Here is a 16,352-nt window from a genome sequence, read left to right as displayed (position 1 = left end):
TACTCAAGGAGGCATTCTTAATTAAAAAGCAACTTGTCCTGTATTTGATTTAAAACATTCTTCAGCATTAGAAATAACCTTCATTTCTATGTCCCTAATTCATATAGCAATTCAAACACCAATTGAGACCTAAGTGTAAAATTATTGCAAGGAAAAAAAACCACTGATATCTTTAAAAATCACCATCAAAAGCTAAAACTTCTACACTACTGAAACAAATCATATTCTATAATCTCATATGAATACAATGTCTACTAGAAGAGCCTTTTTGATTTGTTCATACCAGAACATCAGTCATTTTGATTTGGTTGTAAAGTGTTAATCTGACATCTGCTCAGAGAAACTGAACAATATCCTCAAGGAAAGTTAAGCATATTGAATCAGAAAATTTCTAGATGTATTCCTTCACAATCCAACACCAGTCAAGATTTTCTAGACTTTCCCTCCTAGAATACAGAGTCATTGCTGATGAAATCGGCAAGTGATTGATGTTAATGGTGCTATAAGTAACAGCAAGGACAAGTTACAGATACATGAGGGCCTGGAGCACAGCAGGTTAGACACAATCAAGTTCATACCATGGTCTTGGGAAGCAATAGCATAAGCTTGGAGTGATGACAATCATGAGCTCGCAATGACCTTAAGGTGCAAATGACTGCCATGGAAGTTGAGTGCATTAACAGCAATTATTGACAAATAAGCTGAACATACATCATCCCACTGACAGTATTTGCAAAACACCTCTCAAATTGCTGTGTCCAGTTGTTGAGTTAACAATTAAGTGAAAGACAATAAAAGGTTTCAGGAAATTACAAGACTTGGGTTCTGAAACAATATTTCACAGCAGAACACCAAAGGTTTGTCTGTTTAGGACTGGCTCACATGCCCTTGTAACATTCGCTCCAGCAATATAAGATATTAGCAGCCTCAAGTCTGTCCCCCACTCCTCTGCTGGCAGTTACCTTCCCTAGAACAGGGGCAGCAGGTAGAATTATGTGCCAGCTCCTCAACAGCACAATTTAGAGCCTGTCCTTTTAGTTTAAATCCACCTTCATCACCATTTAGTCTTGTCACCCTAGTTAGATGGGCAGTACCTTTTGGTAGGAACCTAGATGGACAACTGCAGTAGCATCTTAAATTCGAATGATAGGAATTACCCCTCATTAATCAAAGCTCTTAGTTTATTAAAGACAAAGGTAGAAATTAATTTATAAACACTGCAGAATAGTGAATGTCTGATTTAGTGGATTAACTGATCTAGCAGTCAAAGACAAAATAGGACAAATAACCAGAAGTTGAAGGTAAAATACAAAATTGTGTAATTTCTTTTATTTATTTCCAAAGGAAACAAATTCTTAATCATACCATTATCACTGGCATACTTTAAAGTGGAGACAGTATATATGAGCAATAAATTCCTGATCTAGATACAAAGACTCAGTCAGAGAAATTTATGGCCACTATTAGGCAGAGGGTCAAACTGTATCAATATAAAAGTCTCTTCTAGTATTCTGACATATCAATTATTCCATGCTTCAATAAGTATAGTCCACCGGCCCCAGACTGAAAACAGCAACATAAGGTGAGATACATCTGGTAAAGAATGACAGAAGTGACTAAACATTCTTGAAGTGTTAGAGAAATTCCTGTAAAATAAAGCATCTTCTGTTAAATCAAAAAACCTTAACAGTTTATTGCTCTCTACCATTTTCTTCCTTGCAACACTGCTTCCCATGGATTTAATTATAGTATTCCGCAGGAAAGACATACAGTGGTCACACTCACATAACTTTAATTTAATAATTCCATCTTAATAATTACCAATAAAGTAATATATTTCTCCTTATGTCCTGACTTCTTGCACACATCTTGATTGGCCTATCCTCAGACTATACCTATTTCATGCATCAAGGAAAGATTTAGAAACATGAAAAAGTAGAACTGTAGCATGCATAAAGTAAAGCACATGAAACATTTTTTATATAATTCATTTAATATAATTAATACACACACAATGACATAATGTAAATGCACTAAGACTGAGCACAAAAGAAACCTGACTTTTTTCCAAAATGAATCAATTATAAGCAGAACAATACCTTCTAACTGAAAACACTTTTATTTTTCTATGATGAGAACATTAAAAAAATAAGATGGTTTTGTTAGAGACAAGGAAGGAAAATTTTTAGACAGTCTAATTCCTTCAAATGCTGTTAACTGAGAAGGTTATTTATCTTCAATAAGTACCATATCAAAATAATTTTTTAAAATAGCAAACATTCTATAAAACTATTTGGCTAGAGGTAGTAAGCAAGAAATGTAAAACAGCTTAGACTATTTAGCCATCAAAACATTAAACAAAAGATTCTGTTTTAGAGGGATGGCTGTATTTAGGACAACTAGCAAGGCTTCTGATTAGTCCAGGTAAGCAAAATTCAACCTTTCAGCATATCGAGCATAGGTGTCTTACAGAAGTTGATCTGGAATGATTGTTTTTCATAAATGGTTTAGAACAAAAGCATTTGTATTTTAGAAACAATAATTTTGGAAGTAGACAGGTCTCAAACATTTTCACTGATACAGAATTAACAGTCTTTGCAGAGTTGTTCACTAGTCTGGCCACCTCAAATATGCGTGATCAAGGTTGATCAGAACTTATTTTATTTTGGCCGTATTTCCAGACTACTGTGTTAACAAAGCCTTACACTGGAAATTTAGAACACAAAAAACAAATACTGATTTCTCAGGAGATTTTAGAATGAGTGTTTTATGGATGCTTATGAGCTATGTCTAAAGCAACACTGACTCTCATGCAGAATTTGTCCATGCTGATTTCACTCACAAAAAAATTAATACAATTGTATTTTTATGCAAATTCTAGTTGTGAAAAGCTTTACTTTCCTGCAACACCATGCATTATTCCCACTTGTTCCAATTAAAAACTTGGGAAAAAGCCAACAGATTTGGGAGGGATGTAGAGGGAGGCAATATCCAGTCTTTTCATAAGTCTTCTTTTCAGATCTTTTACTGGTGTAAGATTTTTCAGATTCAAATAGTTAGCCTCTCATTATTCTTCTGACTATTCCAGACTTCTGGTTATGTCATCATCCAAACTATTCAGAAATCATGCAGAAGCCTACATTTATTATAGGCATGCATTCACATATAGTAACTGGTGTATTTGTTTCTTGACTGGGGCGGGGGGGTAAAAGAGGACAGGTTTTGGGTTTGGGGTTTTTTCCCCACTTTTGGAGGTAAATCCTACTATACTGGATTAAAGCACACAGAAACTTCACAGGCTCATTCTCTTCCCCACATGTATAGTCTCAACTACAATGCTCATGCTTCGCTATTCCCATAGCAATACCATGGTTTATTTCTTCATTTTAGAGCTTTCCTCTCTAGAGGCTAAACCTTGCACTCATTCTTATTCCCCTTTAACAAGTACTTGTAGAAAAGCTCTTTTTTTTCAGGCTACTATTGCTTCATAGACAAACATGGCTTAAGTTTTTTTGATAAACTAGATGTTGCATGGATCACATGGCCACATCTCCCACAGCTTAACATTTAAGTGCATAATTAAAATGCTTCAGTGAGACTACCAATTACTGCAGTTACATTACTACCGCACAGAACTGTTCAACTCCAAACACAGCTATAAGATTCCAGAAGCCATTTTTAGCCTTGGGCACTAGGCCAAAAATAACCTTTCCAGTCCTCTAGAAAGCCAAATGTACAAAGATATGAAAACTGACAGAAAGAGTACAGCACTTCTTGCCAAAACACTGACTTTTTTTTTAAGTTAACTCTTTCGTACTACCTGATTCTTAACTGATTACAAATCAATACTGATATTCTTTTAGAGGCTATTTCTGAATCATACTACCACGTTTCCACGCCAGATGCTCTTTGTTTCTGCATGGTGTTAGTACATTTAAAATCACTCCCAGGGCTTAAAAGCCTAACAAAAGCTTCAAGGTTTACATCTTTACTACTATCCCAATATCTTCTAGAATAACAAAGCTTCAATTCAAACACCTCAACATCCAATCTTCCAAATATCTTACACTGTCTTCATTGAGATGTAAAAATAAAAGCCAGAGAACCAAAGCTGGAATCCTTTCAGTTTTGTCCTTGATCTGTTATGAGATCTGGATTAAGCCATTCAAAATTTCTGTTCCTCAGTTTTCCAATCTGCAAAACCAGGGATAACCTGCATCGTTATAGAACAGTAACTCACCAAGCAGAGCAAGATTTGCAAGGTAATTTTTAACAGAAACACTGAACAAGGAATATGCTAAGACCACCTAAAAATAGAAATCAGCTCTTAAAGTCATTACATCAAGACACAATATAATTACATAAAAGGCTTTTAAATTAACCAGAATACAAGAAATTCAAAAGACTACTTAGAAGTTCCTCATTGGTTGGCTGAATGTCAAAGTTACCCACAGCACACTTTAACATAGCAGTAAAGCTGCAAAACCATGGTACCAAAGAATATTCCAAGAGTGGCTGTCTTACCTCTAAATTCCCTCACAAAAATTCTAGCAAATTGAAGTTATTGGATATTTTATATTAGCTCATCATGTCATTCAAATCATAAGATCCATACCACTTGCATCAAAAATTTTCTCTGAAGTGCTTGCCATAGATCACCTTCACTTTTCATGCTGAATTTGAATAAGCACGCAGGAAAATAAGAGGACTGTTCCAAAGATAGGGAAGAAACATGCCAATTTTTTTAAAGAAAAGCAAGCAATTTCAGACTCAGCAGCCTCTTTCATCCCCCCAAAAGACCTCAAAAAAATAATGCAAGAAACTGCTCATTGTCAAACATAATAGTTTTCCATCAAATTTTAAAGTTGAGGAATGGAAACATCCACTGTAATACAGCTTTAATTCTGTAAAGCACTCTGTTAATTTCTGCACATTTTCACTAGGAAACTACATCATCTGCTCACAAGAGAATAAAAAAAGTAATCAAAGACTACACACAATGACAAAGTACATTGATGATGTATACAAACTAGGTACTGGTACAGACAGGTCTTAAAATAAGGCAAAGTATGGAAACATAAAACATTTTAGATGGACCCCACAAACATATTCAAACAAAGTCACAAAAAAATGGTTATACATCTTTCTTCAAAACCACTACTAAGCAGGGGAAAACACGACCTCTGGTAAAACTTGCAAGTGGCAGGACATGTGTGAGTGAGGAAAAAACCAAGTCATTAACTCAAAGCAATCTGAACTGGCTGGTAAACGAAACACAGGCGAAGAGTAGGCATTCAGCCAGACTGAAATTCAGATCTTGGAAGAGGGATCACAGGCCAAACTTACCAAGCAGGGAAACAACGCTATACATAACAGAAGGCAAAAAGACAGTTTTCTTGAACTGGGATGAACTCAAAAAAAAACCCACCTCAAAAATAAACCCTAGCAACACAACCTACAAAAGCATGGGAAATCTGGGTTTAAGTTTCTCCCCTTAACCAATCACAGCTGCTGTTTAATAACCAGGGCATCTTCCCCTGCCCCCCTGACTGCTGAGAAGGGTCCTTTCATCTTTGACCAGAAATCTCACCCCAAAAATCTTCATCACTGTCCGTATTTTTTTAATTATATAACGTATAAATGACACTACGTTCTTCCTCCCTCCCTACCAAATAAACAGATAGCTTTGTTGTTACTACATTTGCGATGCCTTAAAAAGACTGAATTGAATAAATTCAGCTAGGCCTCACTGTTCTCAAAATACAGGAATATAACAATGGCAGTGGTACGACGTGTTAAGTGTTCTATAGTTTTACCCCCTATTTCTCCTGTCACTAAATTTATAAACAACTAAAAGTTCAAAGAGTAAAAAAAAAAGTGCCATTTTAATACTAATTTCCCTTACCATGATAGCAATTTCACAATCTTTAAATTCAGACACAAGGTTCTTACTATACATGCACTCTCCTATTTGTTTTTGGGTATCTTGCCTTACTTCCTTAAGTCTCATCCAAGGGGGTATTCTGCTCCATTTCTTTCCTTGGATTAATCTTTTCTTTTCCTGCCCCATTTCTTGCCTGTTTTCCAAAACTTCTGCATCAGTTTCAGTGATCACCAGTTCATCTTTGCACACACATTTTATTAACCTGTTTCCTTCTGTTCACCAAACAACAGATCAACTTGACTTTTCATATTTAAATGTGGAGGTTTTTTTATTTCTCATCTGATTTTTTTTGTTTACTTTTTGCCTCTCTAATATAGTGCTACAAAGGAGAGATGCCACTGCAAGTGACATAAAGATGCAGACTTCAGATGTTAAAAAAACTGATACATCTGTATACACACAATAAATCAAAGTGAAATTGCCATTTGTAGCTACTTTGCTACTTCTGAAACATACTACTTTACATTATAAACTACATTATAAAGAAATCAAGGCACATGTCATGTTTAAATACACTTCCAAGAGGTGGGTTTTTTCTGACTTTAGTTTCTTTAATTCAAAAACCTATTTACCTTAAATTCTCCACCCACTTATTAATGCCAGCTGTCCCAACAATGTCTCCTTCTACCAGAAAAAAGTATTTATAAGGCTGCATTAGTAGAAAAAACCTAACTAATCTAAAAAATTAAATGCAAAAACTAGAAAATAAATCTGTTACCAATCTTGCATTTTACAGCACTGAAGTTTTGGAAGTAAACAAAAGTTCTGTTTTTAAAGCAGGTGTTTCAAGTCTACCTTGACATTGGCAACATCCACTTCAAAAAGGAAAGATTACCAAGAGAAGTGCTGAAACAATTGTAGGGAGACACAAAACATTTATAATTTTTACAACACTTGCAATTTATATATGCAAGTGGTTGGTGTATTTCAATAAATTAATCTACTGAAAACAAAAAAGGTAACAGACAACAAGTATTTTCCAACATATTTTCCTATTTGTTCAGCACAAATAGCTCCCTCCGTTCAAGAAAGAGTATTTCCAAACCAAGTAAAAGAAAACCACCTGTACAGGTTTGCATCCTCCACACTCAATATTACAGTTACTACAATTCGCACCAAGGAATAAAATCACCTAGCTACAGAAAACCAACATGAAAACCTTATCCATTCAGCAGCACACATCACTGTTAACATGGTGCTCAGCTGTTTCGCTCTTTTTCTGCTTCACATAAAGGCAAAGTCAAGAACTCTATCCTGATAGTCAAAACCTCCAGCTACTTCCAGTAACTTCTCTAAACATACCTAGAAGAGCTACCTCAAACTAGCATCATGAAATTATCAGATAGCTTCCAACTACAGAAATCAGAATTCCCACAAGCTCAGCTGAACATGAAACATTTCATGCAGCTTCAAAAGTGAGTGCAAACCTCAAGCTCCCAATTAAATGCAAAACAAACCCTCATTTGGCTCAGCCAAGATCATCATCTCACAAGTTTTGTCCTTCTTTTTTCTTTAAAAATATTTCTCCTCCGGACTGGGATAGAAGGACGAAAACCAGTTATTGTTATTTCTATTTTTAAATAGTTAAGAGGTTTACAGACATTATGGTGTTCTGCACCATACAAGGAAAGAAAGGGATAAAAAGGCAAGCTGGCCAGCAAGACACCCTTAGGGGGAAGAGGCTGGGGAGAAGCATTAGAATTTTAGAACTGAACTCCTCCCACAAGGATGCATTTACCCACAAATTTAGCAGAAAGTAATTATTCCTCCAAAAGCTTAACTGCTCAGTACCTTTCCAAAGAACTACTCTGATGTGGGTATTATACCTTACAAAATACAATCAGCAGAAAGCAATTAGAGGTCGGGAGACATAACACCCATCTTGACTTTTGACATTGATCTGCACGCTGAATACAGTGATAAATTTCTGGCTCTTTAAGTTCTACACATGGGAGGACAATAAATGGGTATGCTATTTTCACAATTCTGGTCTCAACAGAACACGTTAAGGATACCTCTTTGGTTTCAGAAGTGCCATTTAAATCATATTGATTTCAATTGTGAATTAGGGATCTAACCAGCTTGGGAATGGTCACAAATCTAGTGGATGCTTACTAACAGAGCCAGCAAGAACACAGCAGGCAGAATGAACAGTCTGTGGCCTCGAAAGGTTATTCATCCTTTCTAGAACGGTCATTCTGATAAGCGTAACATCAGTCCCTCTGTCTCAGTTGCTCTTGCAACTCTGGTAAGCAGCAAAAATGTCACTGGCTTTTCGCTCTGCAGGCAAATGGATGCTAAGCTTCCCAAACTTAAATTCAACAGCTAATCTTTTGAAGTATGAATTTTAAGCTATTATTCATAGCATAAAGCCTGTAACCGTTGTGTATGTTAGAGTCAAATAATTTTCTTCATGATTATCTAATTCTCTCTTCACAAAATTATAATCACTATTAATGTAACTGCTCAAGAAATCAATTTTTCCTCAGTTGTACAGATATCAGAAAAGTATCTCAAGCCATTACGCTCATCCAAGAGTACAGAGCTCACCTCTTAATCCCTTCACTTCTACCACTTCATATATTTTCACTCACTTTGTATGACAATTCTGCCTTTAAACACTATCTTCTTTCTAGCCATTTTCTTTTTAAACCTATATTACATTGGCATTTGCCCCCTTCCTCTTCCAAGTCACAGTTCTACATGGCAAATATTCATTCTACTTTGTCACAGCCAATTCTACCCTGGTCTCTTCCCCTCACAAATGTATTTAGTGCTTTCAAAACTCTAGTATAGTAACTGCATTAAAATACACACTGTCTCTCCTGTTTTACAGATGTCTAAACCAAGATGTCTTTTGTGCTAAGGACACAAAAGAAACAGACCAGGGAAGGAAGAAAAGGGGGCTCACAAAGCACGTAGGGGTATTTGGCTTCTACCTCCCACAAGGCCTGTGATCACATACGAGTGGATCTTCAAAAACAAAGTTTTTGTTCGGCTAGAAGCATTTGAAAAAGAACCTGTAGCACCTTTACTACCATAATAGAACTTCTGGAGCTCTGAGTCAGTCCTATCCAAGGCAGATGGGCCAAGGGCACACGAAGTGACAACATTTCTACAAAAGCAATTCGTTTTCATCCACCTACATGCACAGCCACCCTAAACTGGAAGTTAACTTTAAGGGTAAAGGTTCAGTAAACTGCTGGGCTTACTCCTGCTGAAATTGAGAGGTTTCACTCTCCCATCATGTGATTTGTAGGCTGTCATCTCTCCTACCTCTTAGCCCTTGCACTAGAGTTTTGAAGCTTCTCTACAGACAAAGCTAGCTAGCCAAAGAAGAAACAAAAAGAAACCACTCTGGGGAAGGAGATGGACACACACACAGAGTGAGTGCTGGAAAGCCATTAATCTGTTCAAGCCACATTCTGGAACAGTAACCAGGCAATTGAGCGCTCCTAATTTGTTTCATGCAACAAAAGGCACTCGGACCTACTTCACTTTATTTTGTGCTGAGAAGAGCCAAACAGCACCTGCAAAGTCACTGCATTTCATCCACGGGGGCATAAATGTCCAGACAAAAGAGGTAACTTGTAAAAGCACAACTGACTAGACTCCATATAACAAAAGAACTAATAGAGTCTTTTCAACAGGAGTCAATAGCCTTGATGTTCATATGATCCACAAGCAAGGACATACTCAGACTTGGGAAAGAAAGAGAAAAAAAGGACCAAAGGGTTTAAAAGGGTATTCTGCAGTTATAACCACACCTATGCTTTCAAAAAAACTTTAGTTTGATAAAGCTTTTTCACAAAGCACTGCTTATCAGAAAAAAAAAAAAGAAACCAGAATGTGTTAATACAGAGATGTCCAGACAGACCACATTATAAAGTTACAGTCTGAAATTGCATTTATACTATTGGATACATATTAATGAACACAAAATGGATGTATCTTCATTTTCTAGCCTTGGTATAAAAATACATTATATACTAATTTCAAAAAAAGAGTTACATCTTATAAGTTTTGGCTGCAGGGTAATATTCAATTCATTTGTGAGAATAAACAAACATACTTCCTCCTCTCTCCCTGTCCTAACACACTTAGGATATTATTTGTGTAAGACAGAATAAGTATGATTAGAAATCTTCAAATAAACACAGAAAGGGACTGACTATTGAACATGAAGAAACAAGAGTTTTATTCTTTTTTTCAGCTTTATAATTAAAGAAGTTTTTATTGATATGAACTTGGAAAAAATGAGCCAAATGAAAGGTTCTCAAGAAGCCTTGTCCAAAATAACCACAATGTAATCAAAATAAGAATTCAAGACAATGAAATTGCAACCTATTCAAAGCAGCAATTATCAGAGATAATTCTTAAAAGGAGAGGAGCATATCAAATCTCTTTTTCTCCATAGTGACCAAATAATAACCAGATTCTAGAGAGGAATCTGTTTGGCAGTCATTTTTGGTTCATGAAAGCGTGCAGTAGCACAAGCTAGTCTGTGACGTCCTTCCCAGTACAACCTGCATTTATAATATGTGGAACCAACAGCACATCTACTGCTATAATATGGAGAATTCTTAGAAATAAAGGAAGAATTGCATTAATAAAGGAGACTGAGAAAATCGGTGAGAATAAGTTATGGCAATCTAATACACATAGTAGTTTACTTTTTTAAAAGGTAAATAAGATTTTTTTATTATTATAATTATTATTACAAAGTGGACTAAAAGGAATATATTTCACCTGAACCAGTATCAATCCCCCAAACAAGAAATACATTTTTCAGAAAGACAAGCAGAAAGAACTTCAAACTGTTGGGTACAAAGAAATGCGTTCCTGGATTTAACTGTGATGGAAGACAACTTGTAACTTCAGGTTTCGGGGGGTTTTTTGCCCTTTACATGACTCCACTTGAAGCACTTAGATGTCAAAACTCAAGCTAAAGTACCCCAAAAACTAAAATTAAAACTCTACAGGTTTTCAGGTAGTTGTTCAGATGATACTGTGATTTTTCAACCATCTTGAAAATAAATTCATAGTTACACAGTCCAAGCAACTATTTCAAAGACATTGCCAGGCTAAGGTGTCTTCAACACAGCATTGTCTGGAGAGCACAGTCCATTTATAAACATTTTCAAAAACAGCAGGTAGGAGTTCCTTTGTCTAATGAGCATTCTACAGTCCAAAAAATAAATACATATTCCTTCCAGAAGTTCATGCTGTCCAAACTAGCAAATGTTTCAATTTCTCTTTTCAAACAATCCAACACCTGATTTAAGAAAAAAAATATTTACTTCTCTCCCACATCATCACGAGCAGCAGCAAATAAGCCTTCCTCATGTGCCTAACCCACACAACAGAAATGGATGAAACAGGTATTCACCAGAAAAGGTTCAAAGGATCTGTTTTCAGAAATACAGCCAAAGCCTACAGAAGAAGGCTGATATGATACAGGCAGCCATGGTTACATATTTAAGTAACAGCTTTGGGGCTTTTTCTTCCTCTTTTATAAACTAACATGCTTCCAGCATTCCCAGTGGTTTTGAGGAATATAATTGCATACTATTACTTAAGAACTATGTGATTACTGTGCCACTGTCTTCTGCATAACCCAGCCTGTAATAGAAGTGATAAGAATAGAATTTATTATTTTTGAAATGGTTTTTGCAATGCATCCACACTGATGTGGTTTAAAATATCTGACTAAACTCAAGATACTTTACATAGGGGCTTTATTTTCTTCTAACAGTACTGCACGCCATGCAAACTCTCTTCTGCGTGCAAAGATACTGCCTGAAAGTTCATCTAACTGGGTCACTCAGCTCTTAAGCAGAACTTTCAAAGATGGAGGAAGAAATGTCCTATCGTGTCTCTATAAGCAAGACTTATTCAGTGCAAAGAAAAGTCACAGAAGAAAAAGCATACCAAGAAGCTGCAGAAAGCAACACAGATCATGACAAGTATAGTTAAGCCTCTACAGTTACTATGGAACATAACTGCAACAGGAACTAGAGAAGTCAAGCAATTCAGTTGCAGTTATTAAAGGCAACCAAGCTACATCCCTTTTGTAAGGGTATCAATTGCTATATAACAACTGATTTCTAACTTCAGGAAAAAAATTAATTAATTAACATAGAATTTAAAGTTTAACACTTCTGCCTTCCTCAGACCTACCTAAAGCACTCAGAACTTTTCTAGAAAACAAGCTTGATAATATTTTATTTGAGAGTTATAAGTAGACCATCATTTTCTTAATCCAGAAATACTGGATCTAATGCTAAAACACTGCCTAGATGCAGGCATGGTTTCAGTACTCTGGAAATCCCCTGCTCCTCAGATCTCTGAACTCAGTCCCCCAGACTAGTCTCCTCTAAATCAACAACTGTCTGTATTTTTCAGTGAGACTGGCCCTCTTTACCAAAAATGTTTTAACGGTGAAAGGCTACCCCTACCCTCCAACCACCAGAGTGTCAGGGCTTCAGAGACATGTCAGCACACCAAATCCAACAGCAAAAGTCACTCATTGCAAGGACATATTCCAAGTAGTACAAGAAAGTACTGGTTTTATACCATGCACATTTATGGAGAGGAAGCGAGAAAGAAAATTCCCATCAAGAGTATGCCCTGAGAGCTTCAGAAATCTGGGCTTAAGCCAAGCGTCTCTTCTGTTTATATATTCTACTTATGTAATGTAACAAGTGAAAAGGAACGCAGATTTTTTGGAAATACATCAGCATACGACTTAACTCACAAGGCAAAAAAAAATCCCATTAAACAGTTACAACATGCTGTAACAAACGAAACTATAAAATAACTGTAGATTAATACTTAACTCTCCTAAAAAGGGACCGCTGTTGTTACAAGATTGAGACAGGGGCTGCTCTACACTGCTGTTTATGCCAAACAGAACGAGAATGAAAATCCCATTCTACATCTAATTTCACATTTAATGTCTTCTGTGTAAACTTCAACAAAAACACGTTAACGCTTGAAAGCAAAAACTTTTTTCCAGAGCTCTCCTCTGAAAAGAAAACTTACTAGAATAAGTAAGCATGTAACAGGCATGTATTACCAACACATACAACACACAACTCATGCTCATACAGAGCATACTTACACAATATACAAATACTAACATGCAATCACTGCCAATCAAAGAGTTTTTTTTCCAGTATATAATTTAGTTTTCCAACAGTTTGGATCAATATTAGGCCAAACCAAACAAGCTAATTTTCTGGATTTCCAAACTAATCTCATATCATGGCATGTCTTCACTAGACTACAAATTTAAAAAAGAAAAGAGATTAAACATCTTGCTTGGGGAGACAAGGTGACAGACATTCTTCTAACTGCATACATTTCCTCTATAGCGCCTTATCCCTTTCACTATCATGACTGTTACTGAAGGGGGTTAATGGTTAGCAAGGCAATTCATGCTACCAATTCATGGTAGTTTCTCATTCATCAGGTTTCCTTCATATTTCTCTTCTATTGATACGATGATACAGGTATTCACAGAGACTGCTGTGAAATCCATTCAGGAACGGCAAACAAGTGACAGAGCTAAATAACAATTCCATATGACATCTACTACACATCTGAGACACTACTCTCTGTTCCCTATAGCCGGGATAGATGCAAGCGTGCAGAAAGCATATATGTCTCCACATACAAAAAGCCATAAATACCCTCATGTGCAGGAGCAGTTGAGAATTTAGGTTATCATGTGTTTGCATGCAGGTATGGCACCTGCTGTTTTGTGGGACAAGAACAAGTGATAACTTGTCTGCTCCCTTGCTGTTAAAGCACAACTATCTTCAGCAGGCAAAAGGGCACACAGAGGGGGTACGCTGAAGATCTCAGGATATATTCTTCTAGTGCAGGTTTGTACTGTTCTACTGAGTGACACTGTGTAAAGAACGGATTAGGTTCCAACCTCCAGCACAAACAGGGACAAGGAAAACAGATATGACCCTTTGCAGGGGTCTGTCCCTTACATGAGAAAACAAGTGTGCCTTTTTTCATGTTGGAAGGAGGGCGTGAGGGCAAGATAAACACAGACTGGATACACTTCCCCTCACCACTCCTGCCTGCAGGGTTGTCAGGCCTGCCCCCCCTGCAGATTTATGTAATGATGGTGTCCCCCACTGCAGAATATGTACAGTGCCTGTGAAGATAAGCGCTTTATCTCCACATTTGCCTTGGAAGACTGCATTGCATACAGAGCTGGACCTATGACTACACGACTGTAAGCATACAAGGGTGGATGTCAACCCCAGTGTCAGAGAAGTGGCATTTGTGAAAAGCAGCATGCTCCCTGGGGTAGCTGCAGAGCAAAAGTGTTCCTATAGACATGTCTTCACCTGTGGCATGCAAATAGGTGAGATGTTCAGAGGCATGTGAGTGTCCTAACGTGGTTATATACAGACATGGATCCCCTCCATGCCAGATGCGTCCACGTACAAGCAGCAGGACAGAAGGTGCAGGTATTGAACCTGGCATGCATACACATTCCTCACGCAACAGATTCAAAGGTGGGCTGGCTGCCACCTCAAACCTCAGCGGTCAGGGAAGGGTGGCACAGAAATGCACATTCCCCAGAGGGGAAAGGAGACAGGTGCGAGCAAGAATTCACACACACACGCTCCTCCAGTGTGCCATGGGAGAAGCAGCTCTGCCTCATCAAACGCGGGAGGAGGGGGGTGGTGGGGTGCAGCTATCCAGCCATATGGGAGCAAACACCTACCTCATACAGCAAGGCAGAGAACAGGATGAAAAAATAAAGAAAGGACAGGGTCCAAGCAGAACTGAGAGCCGGCTCCGTTCCCCCTGTGGGGTCGTGCCCAGGAGAGGGCGAACGCCTCATGTCACAGAGGTTGAGTGAAAGGGTAGGGAGTGGGTGTTCTTCTCACAGGGAGGTTGGGGGGCACTAAGATGCATGAGGGGGCGGGAGGGGGCGGAAGGTGGGACCCACCTTCCTCCCCCCCCCCCCGCCCGCCCCCTCAGATACTGGCGCCGGCCGCCCGCTCCTCTCCGCGCCCCCAGTTCCTCGCCTGGCCTCACCTGCCCGCACCGTATCGGAGAGGTCGTGGCTGAGGGCGGCGGCGCTGCGCGGGAACTCCTTCAGCTTCCTGCCGCTCAGGTTGAGCGCCCCGGAGTTAGCCGCCTCTTCCAACGCCCGTTCCAGACCGCGGTTCAGCGGCGCCTGCAAACCCAACGACCCGCCGCCGCCGCCCACCCCGGCCGTTGCCGCCGCCAGGGCAGCGGCGGGGAAGGGCTGCGACTCGCCTCCCAGCGTCGCCATCTTTCCCCTCGCCCGCCTCGCCGCTGGGGGTACCCGAGAGGGCCGCCGGACCTGCCTCCCTCTCTCTTTCCCCCTTCCTCCTCCTCCCGCTCGCTGTGGTGGTGGCGGCGCCGCCGTGAGGGGGAGGGGGAACGGCAGCGCAGGCGAAGGAGGCGGACGCGAACCGCCCGGGCGAGGCGCGCCCACTGCGCATGCTCCACCTCACCACCGCTCCCCCCTCCCTTCCCCGGCACGGCTCCCGCGGGCGGCGCGCGGGGCGGGGCACGGCGGCGCCACCTAGCGGCGGCGCGCGGCGCGCCCCCGGCCTCCCGCTGCTGCAGCGGCGACGACAACGGCAGCCGCATGCGAGCGTGAAGGGAGGGGGTGAGCTCTCCCTTGCTTTTTGTCACGGCACCCGCACTGCCTTCCTTTGGCCCCTTCCCCCGACACCCGTCGAAGTCGTTCGCCACGCTAACTGCGGCGGCAGGCTCAGGGGCTGGATGTGAAGCAATTTGTAGTTGTGTGGCGTGAAACCACGGCGCGCGTGTGCACAGGCAAGCACGGATGTGCTCACGTGGAAGGCCTCATTTGAAAATTAAAAGCTGCAGTGGTTGTTGCCACTGAACTAGGCCCTGGGGAGCGTCTGCCCTGCAGAAGGCTTTTCTGTGACTTGCTTCTCCCGCGGGGGCTGCTTCACACATGTGCGTGGCCCCTGGGGCCCAGCCTGCCAAAGAGGGACCCTCGAAGGTGTGATTTGTCGTGACAATCCAACCACAGGAATCATGATCAGATTTCAGTGGGATAACCCTTCTGAGGGGGCGACGGTGTTGGTTTTGGTTTATTTCCCCCGCAGTTTCTGTAGCTTTGCAAAGGCAAGCCTCGGAGTGGGAGAGGAGCAAGGCCACGTGTTTCCACAGGGTTTACAGAGTTCAAAGCTAAAAAAGGACTTGGACGTCATCACCCATGACCTGTATTTTACAGGCCGTTACATTTCACTCAATTACCCTGTGCTGTGATCAATGGCTGACATTAAACCAAAGCCTTTCCAGCTCCAGGGAGTTCAACCACTGAGCACTACAGGGAGAAGGAAAACAGAATTGCCCCAGTGAAATAACTCTT

The 16,352-nt window shown here is 39.9% G+C and overlaps 1 protein-coding gene across 4 annotated transcripts in view; it reads right to left on the bottom strand.

The window, feature by feature from the left end:
* LRCH1 (leucine rich repeats and calponin homology domain containing 1) overlaps positions 1-15,464 on the bottom strand; it is a 140,327-nt gene extending 124,863 nt beyond the window's left edge. For 2 of the 4 annotated variants that reach the window (XR_010371144.1, XR_010371145.1), the window contains exon 1: positions 15,014-15,464. Coding sequence is in view for 1 of the 4 variants with exons in the window: in XM_064440857.1 (XP_064296927.1) it covers positions 15,014-15,254 (241 nt within the window). In the remaining 3 variants the exon portion in view is untranslated. The remainder of the gene's footprint in view (positions 1-15,013) is intronic. The other 2 variants (XR_010371146.1, XM_064440857.1) reach the window with 2 other exon arrangements.
* Positions 15,465-16,352: the final 888 nt, after the last annotated feature.

This window comes from Phalacrocorax carbo, chromosome 1, assembly GCF_963921805.1.
Source record: "Phalacrocorax carbo chromosome 1, bPhaCar2.1, whole genome shotgun sequence".
NCBI lineage: Eukaryota > Metazoa > Chordata > Aves > Suliformes > Phalacrocoracidae > Phalacrocorax > Phalacrocorax carbo.
This window is presented reverse-complemented; position numbering and strand designations above follow the sequence as displayed.